Genomic DNA, 18,776 nt, shown 5'->3' on the forward strand with positions numbered 1-18,776 from the left:
AAAAAAAAAGAACAAAGGAAACAGGTTCACTATTGTCCCAGGGCTTTTCTGTAGAGTTCCATGCTCTTTTTTTTTCTTTTTCTCTTTTTTTTTTTTTTTTTTGAGACAGGGTGTTCGCTCTGTCACCCAGCCTGGAGTGCAGTGTTGCAATCACAGCTCACTGCAGCCTCAATCTCATAGGCTCAGGTGATCCTCCCATCTCAGCCTCCCAGGTAGCTGGGACTACAGGCACATGACACTACACCTGGCTAACATTTTGTATTTTTTTGATGTGCTCTTTTGTTTTTTGTTTTTCTCCCTCCTCCTCATCCATCCTACCACCTCCCAGGAGGAGGAAGATGACGACTCCTCCACAGCCTCAGACAGCGATGTTCTCATCCGGGACAACTACGAGCGGGCAGAGAAGCGGCCCATCCTGTCTGTGCGTAAGTCTTGGGGTCCTCACAGGCCCACACTTCCCTCTGGGCCACAGGGTTCCCTTTCTTTGTGGAGAGGCCCTGGGGAGTCTCCCCGCAGACTCTGGCATTTCCTGCCCCCGGTTTCTGATGCAGGCCCTGTGGCAGACTCAAAAGATCACAGGGTTTCGGTCCTGGGCACAGGCCTAGCCCCTGCTGGCTTAGCCATTACTCAGATTTGCCGCTTGGTGAGTTCCTTGACCTCTGCACCTCAGTTTCCCCCCAGCCCCCTTCCTGTTGCTGAGATGATTAAATGCCTAGTTCCTTGCCTGGTGCACCCTGGAAGCTTGAGTAAATGTCGCTCTGTGGCGTCTCTTCTTCCTCCTGCCCTGTGCCCTCATGTTCATATACGCCCCTGCCTTGCTGTCTCCTCCCTGGTCGGCTGGGTTGGGCTCCGATGCCTGCTCTCCCTTTCACCCCAGCAGGACCATCTCTGAATTCCCTTTAAAAAAAAAAAAAAAAAAAAAAAGATTGTGTTAAACCATGTCAAGCAGGAAACATTAGGAAAAGTTTTCTCGAGTTTGGACACTTGGGAATTTCATGGTTTAGATAATTCAGTGAGGTCCACACCACCCTCTGAAGCTCTTCCCATGAAGAACCACTTCCTCTTCGTTATTCTTTTGGCTCCACAGAGAAACGTGGATCTCCCAACCCATTTGAAATCACAGACCGGGTGGAAATGGGACAAATGGCCTCCATGTTCTTCAATAAAGGTAGAAGTCCTTTTGGGGGTGGGGTGTGGGGAAATGGGGAGCTGGTGCTTCCCTGCAGACCTGCACCCTTGTAATGAGGGCTCCACCCTGACAGCCAGACCATGGGGCGGAGCAGGTGGTAGAGCTGCTCCTTCAGCACCTGGAAGCCACCTTGCTGACCTGTTTTCCTCGATTCCTCCCTCTCTGTGGGCATTAAAAACAAAGAGGCAGCTTCTTTAGCGGAAGGCAAGAACCCAAGAAAGCTACTCCAGCGGAGGTCAGGAACCCCAGGCAGCTACTCCAGTGGAGGTCAGGAACCTGAGGCAGCTACTCCAGCGGAGGTCAGGAGCCCCAGGCCGCTGCTCCAGTGGAGGTCAGGAACCTGAGGCAGCTACAAAAGAAGCTTTTTCCTTTTCCTGCAAAGGAAGCTGATGGAGGCCACTGATGGTTTTGCACCTCCTGCTTGATTGCCTCTGACCTTGCCCTCTTCTGGCCGATTCTGTCTAGAACACCTTCTGACAGCAATGGGATCTGCTACACGCACGCCTGGGTCTGGTTTCCCAGTGGCCGGCAGAGGGCGCCAGGAGCCCACACCCAGGCTTGCTGAGTGAGACCAGAGCCCTGAAGTGTGCTGGTGAATCTGCTCCTTCCTGGGATCTGGCTACAACCATAAGGGAGCCACCCAAGTCTGGGGTTGAGTTGTTGGGTGTTCCAGCGACATCTTATATCTCATGGCAAGTCTGGTTCTTTTGGAATATGAGCTATTTAAGAGTTTAGTGGCCGGGCACGGTGGCTTATGCCTATAATCCCAGCACTTTGGGAGGTGGGCAGATCACTTGAGACCAGGAGTTGGAGACCAGCCTGGCCAACATGGTGAAACCCCATCTCAAGTGAAAATATGAAAGTTAGCTGGGCGTGGTGGTGCACACCTGTGGTCCCAGCCACACCAGAGGCTGAGGCACAAGAATCACTTGAACCCAGGAGGCGGAGGTGGCAGTGAGCCAAGATCACACCACTGCACTCCAGCCTGGGCTGCAGAGTAAGACCTTGTCTCAAAAAAAGAAAAAAGAGTTTAGTTTTTAATGCCCAGACCTGTTTATTTCCATTTCATTGAGAGTCACATTCTCAGTTCATCCTTCCCCTTGCAACTGTCTTGGAAGATTTTCTGCCCCTTTGTCAAAGCCCCATTTGTCGAGTGGGCTGCCCTACCAGTTCTTTCTAGTCTTAAATGTGGCTGCACTTAACTTAGAGCCCGGGGGGGGACTGTAGGAACTAGAATCTCCTTGACTGCTTTTAGGACATTAAGCATTTAGTTTGTCATTGGCAGGGCAATGTGATTATCAGCCAAAGGCCGCCCTAGGGCCTGGTTCACCCTCCCTGCTGGACCGACCTCACAGAGGGTTTTCGGAATTCAGCAAAACCAACTGGTCAGGTTCAGCCCACATCTGTGCTTCTCCTTTGTTCCATTTCTATCCCTCCCGTCTCACCAGCCTGAGCAAGCATAAGCATTTCCTCCTGGCAGCCACACAAAGTCCCCTTCCAAATGCAAGCTTTAAAATAAAGTGCACATTGGAAGGAAGATGCATGCCTTTTAAACCTCCTTTCTCGTTTTCGGGTTCTGCAATCTGCCCTGATTTCTTTAAGAATTCTAGGAACCAGCAGTTTTGCCTTTTTTCCCCCCACCACAGACTAGACTCTTAATTTGCCCAAATCTAATGGAAAATAAAGACGTTTGTCTGAGACCAGCCTCACACTTAGAGGGAGTCTGCTTCTCTACCCCAGAGTTTCTCCAGCTCAGTCCTGTTGATGTTTGGGCTGGGGAATTCCTCGCTGTGGGCCTGTTCTGTGCGTGGCAGGGTGCTGAGCAGCATCCCTGGCCTCTGCCTGCTAGTTGCCAGTAGCACCTCCTACTTACGACAGTCAAAACTGTCCTCAGCCATTGTCACATGTTCCCAGTAGGGTCTGGGAGGCAAAATCACCCCAGCTGAAAACCTCCGCTCTGCTCCATTCCTGATTCACAGACTGCCAGATTGTCATCTTCACCCTTGGTGGGGCTGCCTCCTCTCTAGGAGGCTCCCTTAGGGTCCCAGCTCATTTCTGGTAATCAGAAATGCGGGCCTAGCCATTGATGTCTTCTCAGGAAGTTCACTGATCCCTTATTTTGTGTCTAGTAATGAAGTTTATTGACCAGGGAGGGCCAATGGCAGTTTGTAAACAGAGCCAGAGTCCATGGGCAGGTGGAGGAAAGGCTGGGAGTGGGGTGGGGGACAATGTGTCCCCTCAGAGCAGAAAGCAAGCTGGAGTGCAGGCTGTACCTGGAGCCTGGGCCTGAGTGACAGGCCAACCCCAGAGGCCACTAAGCTTGGACGTCAGGCTATCTCTGACATGTCAGGGAAGGACATGCCATATTCAAAAAGTGGGTGCTGAGGCCTCCTGGGTCCCCTTGAGGATCACGTTTTCTTAGTCTTTTCCTCGCCAGACTCCTAAGGAACAGGGCTGACCTCACATGGCCCAGGAGTAACATGTCCTAGGCTTTCCCTTGGGGACCCTGCAGGCTCTTCTGAGCCACCAGGATTAAAAAGGAACTGTCACTTCATTTTTCTTTATGTTCTCAGAGAAACCAGCAGCTTGAGACCAGTGACATCAAAAACGTGAGCCTCAGTCTGAGCAAGGGTGGAGACTGGTTGTCTGGGCAGTAACCCTTAGGGCGTAGGGCCCTGCCACTCTTTTCAGAGCCGTTGCACCTGGCCTTTCTAGCTGGAGTCATTTGTGGAAGATGGCCCAGGTGGGATTCTTCTCACCCTCACGAGTTAGGAGACATTCATGGACTTGCCGGGGTCCTGAAACAAGTCTGATGGGATTAGGACTAGAGCCCTGTGTTCCTAACTGCTCGTTCAGCCTCCTGCTGGAGTGGGAGGGGACAAATGTCGCCTCTGCAGTGGGAGTGTCAGTGTCACGCACTATCCGGAGACAGCGCTGTCCCTTGAGAGTGCTTCCCGTAAGAAGGAAATGGGCTGTCTTGAGCACCATCTCCCCAGCACACCAGACCACCACGTGCTTGCGATCAGTCAGATTCAGAATGAGGCACTTGGCCTTTGGAAATCCAGGGCTTTTTGCCCTTTGGATCCCAGCTTCAGAGAGCTGGACTGTTTTCCGTCAACTTCTCTTTGCTTCAACTCTTTTAGTAGCAATCTCTTGTCTTAGAGCCCGGTGTTGGCTGACACCAGAGGGGGCCCCCAGCCCTTATGCACCCTGGGGGTCAGGCTCCTGACTCGGGGCATCTCTCCTCCCTCCTCACTCCCTGGCCATGCCAAGCCTCACACTCACCGTGCACCTGTCCGGCTTCAAAATCTCTCTGATCCTCCCAGCCTCGTTGAGTCCTCTCAGGTGAGAGTCATGAGCCGATCTGTCTCTTGTCAGCATCACAGTGTAGCCAGCCAGAAAAAGAAATAGGACTTTGGGGTCATTTTTCCACTTTTTGTAGAAAGTTAACAGCTCAGAGAACTGAAAGCTATGAAAGAGGTAGAGATTTAGTCAAAAAAAAAAAAAAAACAAACATGCAGACATCTCTTTGTAGCTCCCTGACTGATGGCTGTGTTCCTTTCAGTGGGGGTCAACTTGTTCTATTTCTGCATCATCGTTTACCTGTATGGGGACCTTGCCATCTATGCTGCTGCCGTGCCCTTCTCCCTCATGCAGGTGACCTGGTGAGTACCCTCCTGACCCCCAGGCTGGCAGTAGCCAAAGGGGCTTCCTTGGCCAGTCAGGGCAGAGCATCCAGGAGAGAAGCACCATGCCAAGTGAGTTCACTGCATCTAGGGAATGCAGATGCCCAGGCCCTTTTCTGCACAGACCACAGCCAGCCATGCTGTCTGTCTTTAGCTCATGTCATTGTCCCCTTCCCTGCCTCACTAGGTTCCCACCAAGGGCTCCTGAGTCATTGGGAAATGGTGCTGCAGGAACAAGGAGGGCACGTCCTCAGAGATGCATCCCGCAAAGTGCTTTGTGAAAAGTCTGATTGTTGGTGCTCAGGCAGCTGTGCAGGGAGTGGCTTCTGTCTCCCCCAGCCCAGCCAGGCGGCCTCGCTGAGCCTGGGCCTGCTGTCATTCTTTTTATCAGCAGCGCCGCTGGCAACGACTCCTGCGGTGTGGAAGCAGACACCAAATACAATGACACCGACCGGTGCTGGGGGCCCCTGCGCCGAGTGGACGCCTACCGCATCTACTTGGTGAGTGTCTGTGCCTCTGTGGCCCCTGCCCCAGCCCAGCCTGGGCAGCTGAGGGCATCTGAAGTGCCTTTACTTCCAGGTAGAATCCCTTCCCCAGAGAGGAGGGTCTACCCTTCTCCACACTCTGGCTAAGCACTGGGGCCTTGGCCCTGGGCAGAAATGGATCGCGTCACTAAGAGTCTAGCCCCCAAGGTTCCTGGCAGCAGGCCTCCAAGTCAAGCGTGGTTTGGAGTAGGCACTCAGGTCATAGCCAGATTCAGGACCGTGACTGTTGTAAACTGAGCTCAGGCTCTAGGGCCACCCTCAGCAGAGTTCTCCAAGAGTGCCACATCTCATTTTTTCCAGAAACTTTCCATATTTTGACCTTACTCCTGGCCAGCTCAAGAGCATATGGTTCGATGCTGGGTCTGACCGTAAACATCCTCTCCAGATAGGGAAGGGTCAGCCCAGCTCTGTTCCTATCTTCCCTCGTCTCATCCTCTCAGCGGACAAGAGAAGACGATGAATCTCCAGGCTCGTTCTTGATTGCTTTGTGCTGTTGGCGGGGGGCAGGGAGCTGAATAATATGCCAGACAGGTCCTGGATAATAAGACACAAAACCAGAGACAGTTATTTATCTCTGCCTACTTTGAGGGCGGGACTCAGAAATGTTTTTCTTTAACTGTTGCAGTATCTGTTAATATTCTCTGCTTCCTCTTGGTCCTCCTCAGCCCTGACATAAATTTAGGTGTGCTAGGTGACACACAGTGTGACACGTGGCCACTTGGCTGATCTGCAGCAGGGAGGCAGGGACCAAGAGACAGTCAAGCTTTTCAGGGAGCTGGCCTCCTGACTTCATTATCCCTGTCTGAGGAAAGGTTTCCACAGGCCCTGCAGGCTATTTGGGGTTGGATTTGTTAACCCCAAGGGGACACTGAATGGTTTTTCTTGTCCTCCTAGTCCCACTCTACAGCCGTGCTGCAGGAGCCCTATGGCCTGGGCCATGGAGAGGTTGGTTTTCCTCTCTGCATCTCTGGAGCAGTCAGCTAATGGTCGGTGTTTCTTCTGCACATTCATCTGTGGCTAGCAGTTTGTCTTTTAGTAGAGCTGCGTCCCTGATTCCTCTGTTGCAGGTCTGGTGGGAATTTGGTAGCAGGTTAATTGTCTGGCACCCTTCTCTACCTCCCCCAGCCTTGGGACGGGAAAAGTCACCAGCATGGCAGCCGGAGGGGTGAACCCAGGCACTAGCAGCACAGCTGAGGCTCGTTAGCCTCTTAGCACTCAACAAACCATGATTGATAAAATTAGCAGAGGTATTAGTAAGTGAAAGGCCCCATCTGGATCTCTAGCAGGGTAGATGGGCAGAAGGAGGGGATGGAGGATGGGGTTTGAGTGGCTCAGACAGACACGGTGGCCAATATTCAGGGCAAAGCAGCCACAGCAGAGCCAGTCTGGTGGGTCTTTGCTGGGGAGGCTGCTGGAATCTAAAGACCGTGCCAGGCAAACTCCCTGCCCACCAGCAAAACAGATACTGCGCGCTGGGAATATTGGCTGCTGCTATTTGCCTGATAAATTATTTAGAAGCATTATTCTTGCCTTGTTAAATGGTTCCCTCACTATTCCTATAAACCTTCCACATGATGGAAGCCTCCCTCCCTGGATCTCAATAACTCTCTGACCGAACAGAAGGAACCCTTCAGGAAAACAGACGGGCATTAATTACTGCCTTCATCTCCCAGATATTGCACTTATAACTCATAGAGCTAATTGTCATCAGAGCCTGCAAAAGCCACGAAAACAGGAAGCAGAGGCCGCAGAACAGGAGTGGAGACCCTGACTGCCCACGAGAGCCTTTTTTTTTCTGGGCCAGTGACAGTATCCTTCCCCCATAGCCCAGTCCGCTGCTGGGGGCTTCTGTTTGCTCAGAGGCTTTTGGTTTGCATGGGCTTTTCTACCCAGTTTGGAGAAATCAAGGCAGATGGGCCTTGGCATTGTCTCAGAAGTCACTTCACAGTTTTGCATGTGGCTCCCAGGGTGTGAGGTTCTGCAGAACAGTAGCCTGCTGTTCCCCTGACCCCAAACTCTGGTGCTTTCTTTGCTCTGCAGGCCCTTCCCCTCCCTCAGTGAGTTGGAAGGGGCAGAGTGACTGGCGGAAGAGGTTGGCAAAGATGTGCGTGTCCTCCCTCAGTCCTGAGCTCTCCTGCAAGTGATGCTGGCATCTTCCCCTCCCAAGTCTGACCTGCAGGGCTTATCCCTGTGTGTCTTTGTAAAGGTCAGGGGAGTTAGATTCCCTCAACTGGCCCCTTGGGCCCCAGAGGAGGAGGGCTGTGCTTACCCGCTGCCCCCTGGTCATTCTGTTTCAGAAGATTGTCCGTCCCTTCTAGGGACGCCATGCTACCTTTTACCACCAGCTGTTTCTGATTTTGCTGCCAGCCAGACTTCACTCAAAGTGTTCAGCAAGGCAGCAAGCAGGTCAGGGGAGGATTGAAAGCACCTCCCTACTCTGCACACAGATCTTGTTTGTCTCAGGTAGATGAAGCCCCTACCCAGCCTGCATTTTTAAAAGGGCCTACTAATAACCTCTTCTTCATTGCCATTCTGCAACAGTAGTTCTGGGGGACAGAGATACAGACTTTTATATTGTAGTCTAACTTTCAGAAAGTCGTCTGGAAGCGATTCTTCTGCATCTTCCCAGGAATGCTCCTGAGATGTACATGCACAGTGAAAATCCTTGCTGTAGTAACTGTCTCCAGGGCTGGTCTGTGTATAGCATCATGATTACTTACAAAAAGGGAGATGCTTCTACCAGCAGCTCCCAGTGACCTCCCAAAGCCCTTGACCTTCGCCAGTGGAAAATTCCAGCCCCCCTCCTTGTGCCTGACGACCCTTGTCCGTATCCTGTGCTTCCCGGCGCAGCTGATATGAGCCACTTTCTCCCTCTCCTTCCGTGGAGGAGCCACAGAGCGGGGTGTCATAGGGCGCAGGTCCCCTGAATTACTGGCTGCTTCAGTGGGCTCTCTGGGGTGTCCCAGCAGGCCACTGCAGCTGGAGCCAGCGGTGACCTCGGCCCTGTTATTAGAGCCCGTGAAGATTATTATCAGGATCCACTGTCAGCTGACCTTGGATTCTCAGGCCCCCACCCACCCATCCCTCCTGCTCTTTTGAAAAATCAAATGGGAATGTGTGAGATGCTCCAGTTCTTTCAAACGGATAACCTTGCCTCCAGGCTAGGGAACGTCTCAGGATTCTTTCTGCAGTTTCTCCGGCTTTGGTAGGCAACACAGTCAGAAGTTGGCATTTCATTCCTTCCTCCACAGCATGACGGGGCCAGGGGCCCCTGGTGAGGTGATAGGATTGCGTATGAACCAGTTCTGTTTGGGACTCAGACTGTCCCAGGTGTCTGGGACGCAGACGTGTGTCACTCTCCCCTGGGATCAAGGGCACTGCCCAGCGGCTTTGTTGCACTTCCTCATTCCTGCATCACCTCCCAGCCGATATTCCTGTCCCCTGCCTGGACCCATCCCTCCTATAGAGAGTCAGAGGGAAGCAGTGTCAGAGGGGACAGTGGGGACTCCCAGGTGCTGAAAGCCTCTCACCGTTAGGCAGAACAAGCAGCATCCACTGCTCACAGGTGGACAGATGCTGCTGGGTCGCAGGTGGCCCGGCAGGCCCTGGCCGAACAGAGCCGGGAGCGCAGATGGCAGAGTGGAGCTTATGCCTGGCTGGAGACCCGGCCGCAAACTGGCCATGTTGAGCAGGGGGCCCCTCGTTGGCTGCCCTGGGACAGGACAAGGTCACCCTGGCCTGCTATCCTGCCTTGAACACAGGAGCTGTGAGATCCACCTCCAGAACACAGGTGACTCAGGAGAAGGATACAGCCTGCAAGTACCTGGCCAGTACCCTGCCACCCCTTGTGACAGAGAGAGTCTTCCCAAGCTCCCTCCAGACACCCCCTTGAAGAAGTGGAGGGCCAGGGGGATTTCTGTCTGCTAGCCTCTCTTCCTAGAGGGTGAGATCAGTCTCAGATTCAGGCTCACGTTGACACCAGAAGGGTCAAGGGTCCTTCCAGGCCTTCGCTCCAGCCCTGTTTTCTCTCGCTCTGCCAGGATTCCATCTTGGCTCCCTCTCACTTGGCAACACTGGCCTTTGTCCGTTTGCAACACTTAAAATGGTGTGCAGTCCCCATTTCAACACCAAATGGCTTCCTCCTAAAATAGTACCACTCAAGGAGAAAATATCCTTTTCGTGAGGGTGGAGAGGGAGTGATGTGCCCGCCTGGCAGTGCCATGCGTGCCGTGAGTGCCCCACCCTCCCACGATTTACCTTACATCGGTGTAGCGCGTACCAGTGACTTCTGACTCCCAGCCACACAGTAAAGTACACAGTGTCATCCCATTTCACAGCGGGGAAACTGACTCAGACGGGAGCTTCCTGGGATCCCGGAGCTGAAGCAGACAGACAACAGCTCAGCTCTTTGGCCTCTCAGCTCTGTCCTGCCCTGGTGACACAGGCTTGCTCCACTTGCCCAAGACTCAGTTCCATAGGCTCCGCTTTGGGGGTGGCCCCCACTGCCATGTGCAGGCCGGGGCACAGGGCACCTGTTATCAGCCCTGGGAGCCTGACGTTTTCAGGCAGTTGGGGTGACACAGCTGAGCATGTTCCCTGGTGAGTGAGCGCCTTTGCACGTCTGCCCATCATTGTCACCGACTTGATTGATGCCCCGTCTGCCTTGGTGCCCCTCGCCCCTAGATAGCAAGGCCAGCTTTTCCTGGGCACTCAAGTAGTGTTGGAATTAAGTGCCTCTTCCCAAGGACACTTCCTTCCCCTGCCATGGTCTCTGTTCTTCTAGCGTCAGCCACTGTGCCCTGGGGCTGTGACATCTGCTAATAAGTGGGTCAACGCTGCCTTCACTTGAATATTTATTCTTACCAGTGCTGGGGCAGGAGGTGGCTTAGAGGCCTTCAGGACCAGTGAGGAAGGAAAATTAGTGAAGCAGCAAGTTTTAGGAGCAGCAGTGACTTCACCGAACTTGGAGACTCTGGGGACACTGTACCACCTGCCTCCCAGGCACCACTCCTGTTGCTTTCAACATGAGTGGTGCCCCCAGAGTACAACTCCAGTAGAACACAGGTGAACACTGCCCCCAGGTTTGTGCAGCGTTGAGCCGGGGATTGGAGTGAAGCGCAGTCAGACAGCAAAGGTGACCCGGGTAGGGCCCGGCAAGAACGTGGACAGGATAAGCGAGCTGTCTCTGGGAAGAGTCTAGTGGGTTGGCCCATCTGGAAACGGAATGCAGGACCCTAAGCCCAGAAAGCAGACAGCCTGTCAAGAGTGTCCCTTCCTGGGCGACATCTACCCTCTCGTCTGGTTCATGTGAGTTAGGACTCAGCCTCACACCAAACCAAGACGAGTCAGGAGGAGACTCCAGGATACCTGGAGGGGGAAGGGTGTTGTTTCCAGGGTCAGGGACATCCAAGTACCTCCTTCATAGGATGGTGACCATGTGGGGGCTCACTGGGGTGACCCGCAAAGTCCATCTTTCCTTTCCTTTTCTTTCTTCTCCCTCCCAACGCACCTCTTGTCAGTTCCTCCTCATTCAGTTCTGGAGACTCTAGAAAGGTCGGGTTTGTTTTGCCTTTCACTCTTTCCTCCCCTCTCGCCTGTGGAGAGATGCCCGTCACACCTGGTGGCACCGCAGGTGCACTGAGTGCGGTCATTCTAACCCGTGCCCGCCACTGCCAGGAGCTGGACTCGGTGAGCCTTCAAGGTATCTTCAGCCAGCTTTGGTGTGGGGTTGTGAGCCCCTAAGATGCGTGTCCCGGGTCCTGTGTGTCCCGCACATGCTGAGCTTTCTGCAGTCATCCCATGAGACTGGGATTCAAGGGAGAATGCATTTCTTCCCCACACCCCAAAAATGGACGTGCCCATACCCGCTACCCAAGCAGAGCTGGGAATCTAATGCTGGGTGAACTCTAACTTCAGGCAGTGACCGTGCTCAGACTGAAATGGTGACCTCAGAGGATTAGCTTGTCTCTTTCTTTTTCAAGGAAATCAATAATACAGGGACAGGCCTGTGTTGTTCTTGCTTGCTTGCTTTTTTTCCTGAGGAGCTGTCTACATATCTTAGACCAGGAATGGCTTCTTGTCCTTCCATGTGCTTTCCATCCCCCTACCCCAGCCCTCCCTAAATGAAATTCAGGTTGCCTGTCACTCACTCCCACACTGCAGCTTGTCTCTGTAACTCCTAGCCAGGGACAGCGTGAGCCCCCACCACCCCACCCATTCCTCCGCCACTGCTGCTCCTGTCTGAGCAAGACCCCCGTCCCTCCTTTCTTCCCCGAGTTGCCCCAGCTCATCCCCTCACCTTACTGAGGACACCTGGGTGCCACCTCCCTGAGTTACTCTGTGGCTGCCTCCACCCTCGCCCCAGTGCCCATGCTTTCTCCTGCTCAGTGAGAGGGTTGCTGTTTTTGTTTTTAATGTCACTCTCAGGGACGTGGGTTCGGTTGACTGGCATTATGCCCACCACCCATCACGCCCCATGACCTGTCCCCACTTTGGCCAATACCTGTGCGCCAGTTGAGAGGACGATGCCTAGTCCCCTGTGCCACTGCCTCCATGGTCTCAGTACAGGTGCCAGACTGGGGGACTCGGGGTCACAAGGCAGCAGGCAGTGGCTTCTTCCCCCACCAGTCCCTTCCCCAGCTCGGAAGCTGCTCGTGGGCCTCTGTCGAGGTCCTGAGGGGTGACGGGATCTTACGTTCTTGCTTCTGAGCTGGTGACGGACGTAGCCCCTTCAGAGGATGTCAGTGGGGTGTCTCTGGCCCTGGTAGAATGTGCACGTTGGGTATCCCTTCCCCAAAATATTTGGAACCAGAAGCGTTTCTGATTTCAGACTTTCTTCAGATTTTAGAATGTCTGCATTATACTTACAGTAGAGCATCTCAAATCCAAAATTCCAAAACGTTCCAATGAGCATTTCCTTTGAGGATTGTGTCAGTGCTCAAAAAGTTTCAGATTTTGGAGCTTTTCAGATGTTGGATTTTTGGATTTGGGGTGCTTAGCCTAAACCATATTTCTTCTTTTTTTTTTTTTTTTTTTGTTGAGACAGAGTCTCTCTGTCGCCCAGGCTGGAGTGCAGTGGCACAATCTTGGCTCACTGCAAGCTCTGCCTCCCGGGTTCACGCCATTCTCCTGCCTCAGCCTCCCGAGTAGCTGGGACTACAGGCACCCGCCACCACGCCCAGCTTATTTTTTTTTGTATTTTTAGTAGAGACGGGGTTTCACCATGTTAGCCAGGATGGGCTAGATCTCCTGACCTCGTGATCCGCCCCCCTCGGCCTCCCAAAGTGCTGGGATTACAGGTGTGAGCCACCACGCCCAAGCTAAACCATATTTCTTTACCCCATCTCCATTGTCTGTAAAATAATGAGTACAGCCTTGCAAAGACCATCTGCCCACAGCAAGCCAGTTTTACTCCCAGGCACGTGGGGAAAAGGGCAGTGTAACTTACCTGGTTGCTCATCCCTCACCCCACCCCCATTCACCGATTTACCCAGGAAGTGAATGGAGATGGGAAATGATCTGTTGCCATGACCTTGACCCCCACACACCCACCATTCTTAACTCCTAGGAACCCTATTATATGAAAATCCAAAGGTATAAAATAAATCGGGGGGGTAGTTACTTGTTACAAAGTGATTCCTTTACAGAAGGATTTGCTTCAGATTTTTCTTAAGTACTTAGTTTCCCTAGTGTATTTAAAATGTTATTCTGTGAAAATTCAGCATTTATAAAACAACTTTAGGATCCCTTCTCTTGTGTAAAGGGAGGTATCCGTGTCTTCATGTGCAAAGGTGCAGAACCCCAAAGCCCAGTTCATGTTGCTGGACAAACAGGCAGACAGGGCTTGGGGTGGATATCATAGGCAGCCCACCTGAAAGAAGTAACCAGCGATGCCCCTTCCCCTCTCCCCATCCACATCCCTGAGCTGGGAGAGCTCCGCAGAGCCTGATAAGTGTATACCCGAGCCCCACACCTGTGCACAGGCCAGTTTGGTTGGGAAGTTTCCAAGTAGGGCTCCGTGGGGGAGTATCCATTCCTGCTGGGGACCTTCTGCGCTGAGCTTTTTCAGGACGGTTTCTTTGCAGGTCTCATACTGATCCCAGTCAGACCCTGAGCTCAAGGCTTGAGCCCTCCTTGTTTGTGAGTGGTGCAGTCAGGGATAAAAACCCAGTGTGCCTCGCTTCCCAGGCTACCTGGGCTGATCCTGGCCACTGACCCGTGTGTGCACACGCATTTCCCGTCATTCCCCTCGAGAAACTGAGCCCCGGGCAGACTCCCAAAGCTCAACAGCCCAGTCCGTCCTACACTCTGCACCCCCTCTGCTTCCAGAACTCCCATTTCTGGGCAAAGAACTAAAAATAATTTTATTATATTTTTAAGGGTACATCCCAGTTGTTGATTTCAGATCTCTCCCTGCCACCTTTTTTTATTTTTTATTTTTTTCTTCATTTCACCAATAAAAGTGCCAAAAAACCTCCATAGTCTGTGGAATCTAGCAACCTCCCAGTATTTTGAGAGTAACGTGGAATGTTCTTAAATATTTTGTGCTAACTAAAATGAAAACTGTATATGCCAAACTGTTTTTCTTCTGCTCCATGTCTGTCTGCTCCTTTTATCCTGTAGATCAGTCTGTGGCATTTGTGGTGGCCCTGCCAAGTTTTGTGAGGCTGTGCTATTCCCTGAACGATGCTCGCTCTGTTACAGGGTGCATATGATAAGCAGAACCTGATGTCTTTCTAAATAGCGCTCCAGGGCCCTAGCAGTAATTGTTTAATTAAATAAAGCACTCACTCTAAAGTAATAGCCATGATCCTCCATGTGGCCGGTGTCCCAGCCAGCAGTGCTGGCCTTGCACTGGCTCAAAAGCAGCACCTGTGTGCAGAGAAGAAATAGCTGAGTGTGCGCTCTGCAGTGCACCCTGGCCTTGAGGAGAGGAGCCACAGAACCCCAGAGGGTTTACAGCCAGCAGAGAGGTGCGAGGGACTCAGCTATGACGGCCCTTACACAGAGCTGAACGATTAGGGTGCACGTTAATGATGATATCGGATGAATTAGCATAAGCCCAGATGTCTTGTGGATTCACTGACAGTGGACCAAGGAACATTTTCATAAGCCTCAGGCACAAAGGAGGCACTGGGGTTGTGGCAGCAGATACCCCATGTGAGTGTGACTCTAGAACGGTCATGAGCCTCCACAGGGCATGTGTAGTTTGGCTGTGGCAAGAACTTCCTTCAACCATGGATTGAGACGTTTTCTGAACACCTTGATGGGAAGAGAATGCAGGGCCCTGTATCGGGTATTGGGCGCTGGCTGAGGCTGGGAGGCCTCTGCGGTCTGTGGTGTCCAAGCAGTTGTGGCACCTTCTCCCACACTACTGCAGGGAGGCTGTGCTTCACCTGAGAGGCAGGTGAACAGTCTCTGGGAACACTTCCCAGCTGGTCCCCTTCCTCTGGATCAGGAAAGTGTTTCTCAAGATCTGGTTGCCCGACCGCTGGCACAAGAATGCCTTCGGGCTCTTAATAAAAATGGAGATTCTTGGGTCCTGCACCAGACCTGATGCAGCATATTCTAAGGCCACGGGGCCCAGGAATCTGCATTTCCAACCAGTTCTGAGGAGAATTCTGTGTGCTCTTCCCTTTGAGAAATCCTGCTGGTGCAGACCTCTCAAAGTGATGAAAGGTTTCCCAGGGAGAGGCCCACTCTGGTCTTCCTTCAAGAACGGCTTCCCACAGCACTGTGGTGGAGACAGCTGTCAGGGTCTTCCCGTGGCAGCCTCTTGCAGGGAAAGGAGAGGGGCTGGGCCATCCACAGGTCTCTGGCCTGGCGCTGCCACATCCTGGAGTCCACACCTAAGGCACTGCTAGAGAGAAGAGGGGCTTTGCATGCCCACTGGCTCGGGGCTGCTTTGTCACCTGCGGCTGACAGGTACCTCCCATGTCCCTAGTCGGTGATGCTCTAGGCTTCCCCTGTAGCTTCCTCTGAAGCTGCTGGTTGGGGGCTCTAGACCCCACAGCATGCCAGCTCCCCAGAGAGGGCATCTCACTCTGACCCCCGACTAGGGAGGAAGCTGGGGGCTTGCTGATGTCACTTCTCAAACCCACTTCAACACAGCTTGTTAATCAGCCAGCTTGATGTGCCGTCTCCCCTCCGTCCCGCCTCCAAGGTTACTCAGTTCCTGGTCTATTTCGAGGCCAGACGTCAGCAGAGAAGGGGTGGAGCTAGCTGGGCCTGTGCAGCCCTCTCTGCAGGGCACCTGTGTTCTGGGCACCTGACTTCCTTCCCTCCCTCGCTTCCTCCAGCTCCTGCTGGAGCGTTCCCACTGCCATTGCTCTTCCTGCGCCGAGAGCATGGACCGAGGAAGGGAAGACGCCGAGAGTGTCTCAAGAGATCACCTGGCACCTGTCCTTGAGTGACGCACAAGCTCCGGGCAGCAGAGGGCGATGGCACTGCCTCCTCCTGTTCCCAGGGCAGGGCGGGGGATTGACAGCAAGACTCTGGGCACCAAAAGCCATCAGATGCCAGCTGGTTACTGGAGACGCAAGCGGCCTTGGGTTCCAAAGCCCATGGGCACATGCATCGCCACCACTGAATGTTCTGAGCAGTTCAATTCCTGATAGAATCAGGTGGTTGGAGATGTGGGTGTTTTTTCCCAAGGGAGCTGAGGGGCTAGATTGATGGCCCGGAGGGTCCCCCATCCTCTGTCACTCACGGCACAGCCCACCTGTTCCTCTCACACCCTCTTGTTCTTAGGATCTGTGAGGACCAAGTTGACCCCTAGCCTGGCCCCAACAGTGGTAGCGCAGCCCCCAGCAGTTATGTGGCCAAGCAAGGATTGCCCCAGCCTTCTCACTGGTATAAGATAGTGGTATACTGTGACCCAGGCTAACCCAGGCCCAGCCTCTCCAGGCACAGCCGTCAGGGAGAATAATGCCGTGTACCCATCCCCTCCCTCCTCCTTGACATCCAGCATAAATACTAAAAGAGCTGTTTTTGTAGAGAGATCTCAAGAGCTAAAACATGATAGCCAGTAAACCACGCCCATAGTGCCCAGAGAAGTTTTGGTCCTTGCATCTGTTAACTCGGCCTAGGAGAGCCCGGAAGAGACGTTATCATGCTCTTCAGAACTGCCAAACCGTCTAGAAGAGCCCTGTCTTTCCTCACAGTTCCCATTTTCCTCCTGCCATGAGAAAGAAAGGCTTCTCTAGAGCCTGCCCTAAAAAGTGGGCATCCCTTGCTCTGTCTTCCATCAGGTTCCCTGGGAGGGCCTAGGATGGCCTTTTCACGCCTCTGTCCCAATAGGATGGGAATGAACTTCCCTGATCTCCGCCTACCCCGTCTATAATACTCCTAGTTCAAAGGATCAAAGTCCCTTTTAAAAACCTCATCATGTTAGGAGGGGTGTCCCGCCCCAGGGCTCCATGACGAGGGACAGCCTGTCACAGCCCCCACCCTGGTGTGCAGACTCAGCCCCTCACAGCAGAACTGCCCCAGGGTCATGAAGCTTTACTGTGTCAACCCTGATTTTAGGTCAGTCTGGTTGCCGTCTCCCTGCTTAAAACCCTGTAGAAGCTCCTCTCCAGAAAGCAAAGTCTAAACTCCCTCACATGGCATGGTCTGCCCCAGTCTCATTCTAGAGCCTTCTCTCTCCCCCAGACACCCCCCACCCCGCCACCAGTGTTGTCCCCAGATGTCGAGTGCTTTCACGTTCTGGCCCACCACGTGCCTGTGCCTTGCTTTGGAGTCAGAGAAGTGTTCCCCTAGTCCACACTGAGCTCAGGGCCCCTCTTCCCCCACCCCTTGCCATGGCGTTATTTGGGCTTTTATGATTATTCTGTTCCTTGACCTCATTGTGAGCTCCTCTAGGGCACAGGCTGCATTTCGTTCACCTTTCCATCTAGAGCCAGCGTGGCCCGTCACAGCACGGTTGCTTCCCGAAGGCTGGAATAAGGAAAACTGTTTACAGGTGGATGCCGCCGCTGGGCCTGTGGTGGGGCATTGGCACACATCCCTCCCCTGGGCCTTGGCCTGCTGGTGGCCAGAGCCCACCATAGCTAGTGGCTGCTGCTCCGGTGAGACAGACTCATGCACAGCCAGCCCCTCCTTTCCCAGCGGGCGGGTCATCCTCTGGTCCTCGCTGCCAGGACAAGCTTCCCCTCCGCAAGGGCCAGGGCACCCCATCTTTGGGGGGCAGAAGTAGAAGGGAGCAGCTGGAATCCGTCCACTGCCATGAAGTCACAGACGGCTCGCCACCCATCTCTTTCTCCACCACCACCAATTTGCATCTGAAATTTGGACAGTGACAGATTAGAGTAGGTGCCAGCTCCAGAGACAGGTCTATTCCTCACGTCCCACAGCCTTGCGCACATGTACCCTCTGCCCCACCCCAGCTCCTCACATAACATCCGTGAAGCTCTCCTAGGTCAAGGTCAGAACCCATGGTCTTTTCACCTGGACGTGCAGGTGCTAGATTCCGTGGCCCTCCGTCAGGCTTGTGAGGAGCCGGGCTGTCCTCTATAAACCCTGATGGCTCATAATCATTAGGCAAATGACTGTGTGGGTTTTCCACAATATTTATCTTCCCCTCCCCACCAGACCACAAGGGTTGCAGCTCTGGCATCAAATAGTTGGAACTCTGCCCACCATCGGGTACCATCTGGCTTTTCAGCCGAGAAAGAGCCCACACAGGCAGGCAGCTTGTCCTCCAGTGAGAGGGTGAGGGAAGCACCAGCCAGGCCAGGCCAAGACCACTGGGCCAGCCCAGTCCTCCGGCCCTGAAGGCGCCAGCCTTGAGGCCAGCCTTGAGGGGGCCACAGAGTGGATGGCAGAGGAGACAGCCCTTCCATCAGGGTGTAAGCAAAGGAGGCAGTTGAATGCTCTCAAGAGGGACCGGGCTTTGACTGAAGATAGCCTGGTTCAAATCCCTGCCGCATCCAAGTAGTGTGAGGTTTGGGACAAATGAATCCCTCTCAACCTCAGTTTTCTAAAGTGGAAACAGTCACCAAGGCTCAGGTGTCTGCAGGGAGGAGCTCGCCTTGGAAGATGCCATCCTGCCTGGGCACTCTGGTCGTGCCTGGCAGTGCCAGTCCACTTGCTGGTTCGGAGCCTAGTCTTCCCTGCCCCGGGGCAGAGCCTTCTCTAGAATGACAGACATCAGTCTCAAGTGTCTTGGAAAGCTTGGAGAGCTTGGGAAGGTAGAGAAAGGTGTCACATTCAGGGGCTGGGCTCTTGCCACCAGCATCCCCTCAGTGTGAGCCTAATTCCAGCTCCCAGCTGGAAGCTTGGAGACAATAGGCAGGTTATTACCAGGTGTGTGGACTCCTCCTGGTTCCAAAGTTGGGTGGAGTCTGCTGCCTGGGG

At 53.4% G+C, this 18,776-nt stretch overlaps 1 protein-coding gene across 1 annotated transcript in view; it reads left to right on the forward strand.

Annotated features, from left to right (window-relative positions):
- TMEM104 (transmembrane protein 104) overlaps nucleotides 1–18,776 on the forward strand; it is a 61,570-nt gene that overhangs the window by 13,127 nt on the left and 29,667 nt on the right. The window contains exons 5-8 of the mRNA XM_011940597.1: nucleotides 329–425; nucleotides 1,088–1,168; nucleotides 4,755–4,854; nucleotides 5,267–5,375. Coding sequence (XP_011795987.1) covers nucleotides 329–425; nucleotides 1,088–1,168; nucleotides 4,755–4,854; nucleotides 5,267–5,375 — 387 coding nt within the window. The remainder of the gene's footprint in view (nucleotides 1–328; nucleotides 426–1,087; nucleotides 1,169–4,754; nucleotides 4,855–5,266; nucleotides 5,376–18,776) is intronic.

This window comes from Colobus angolensis, unplaced genomic scaffold (assembly GCF_000951035.1).
Source record: "Colobus angolensis palliatus isolate OR3802 unplaced genomic scaffold, Cang.pa_1.0 Scaffold1, whole genome shotgun sequence".
Lineage (NCBI taxonomy): Eukaryota > Metazoa > Chordata > Mammalia > Primates > Cercopithecidae > Colobus > Colobus angolensis.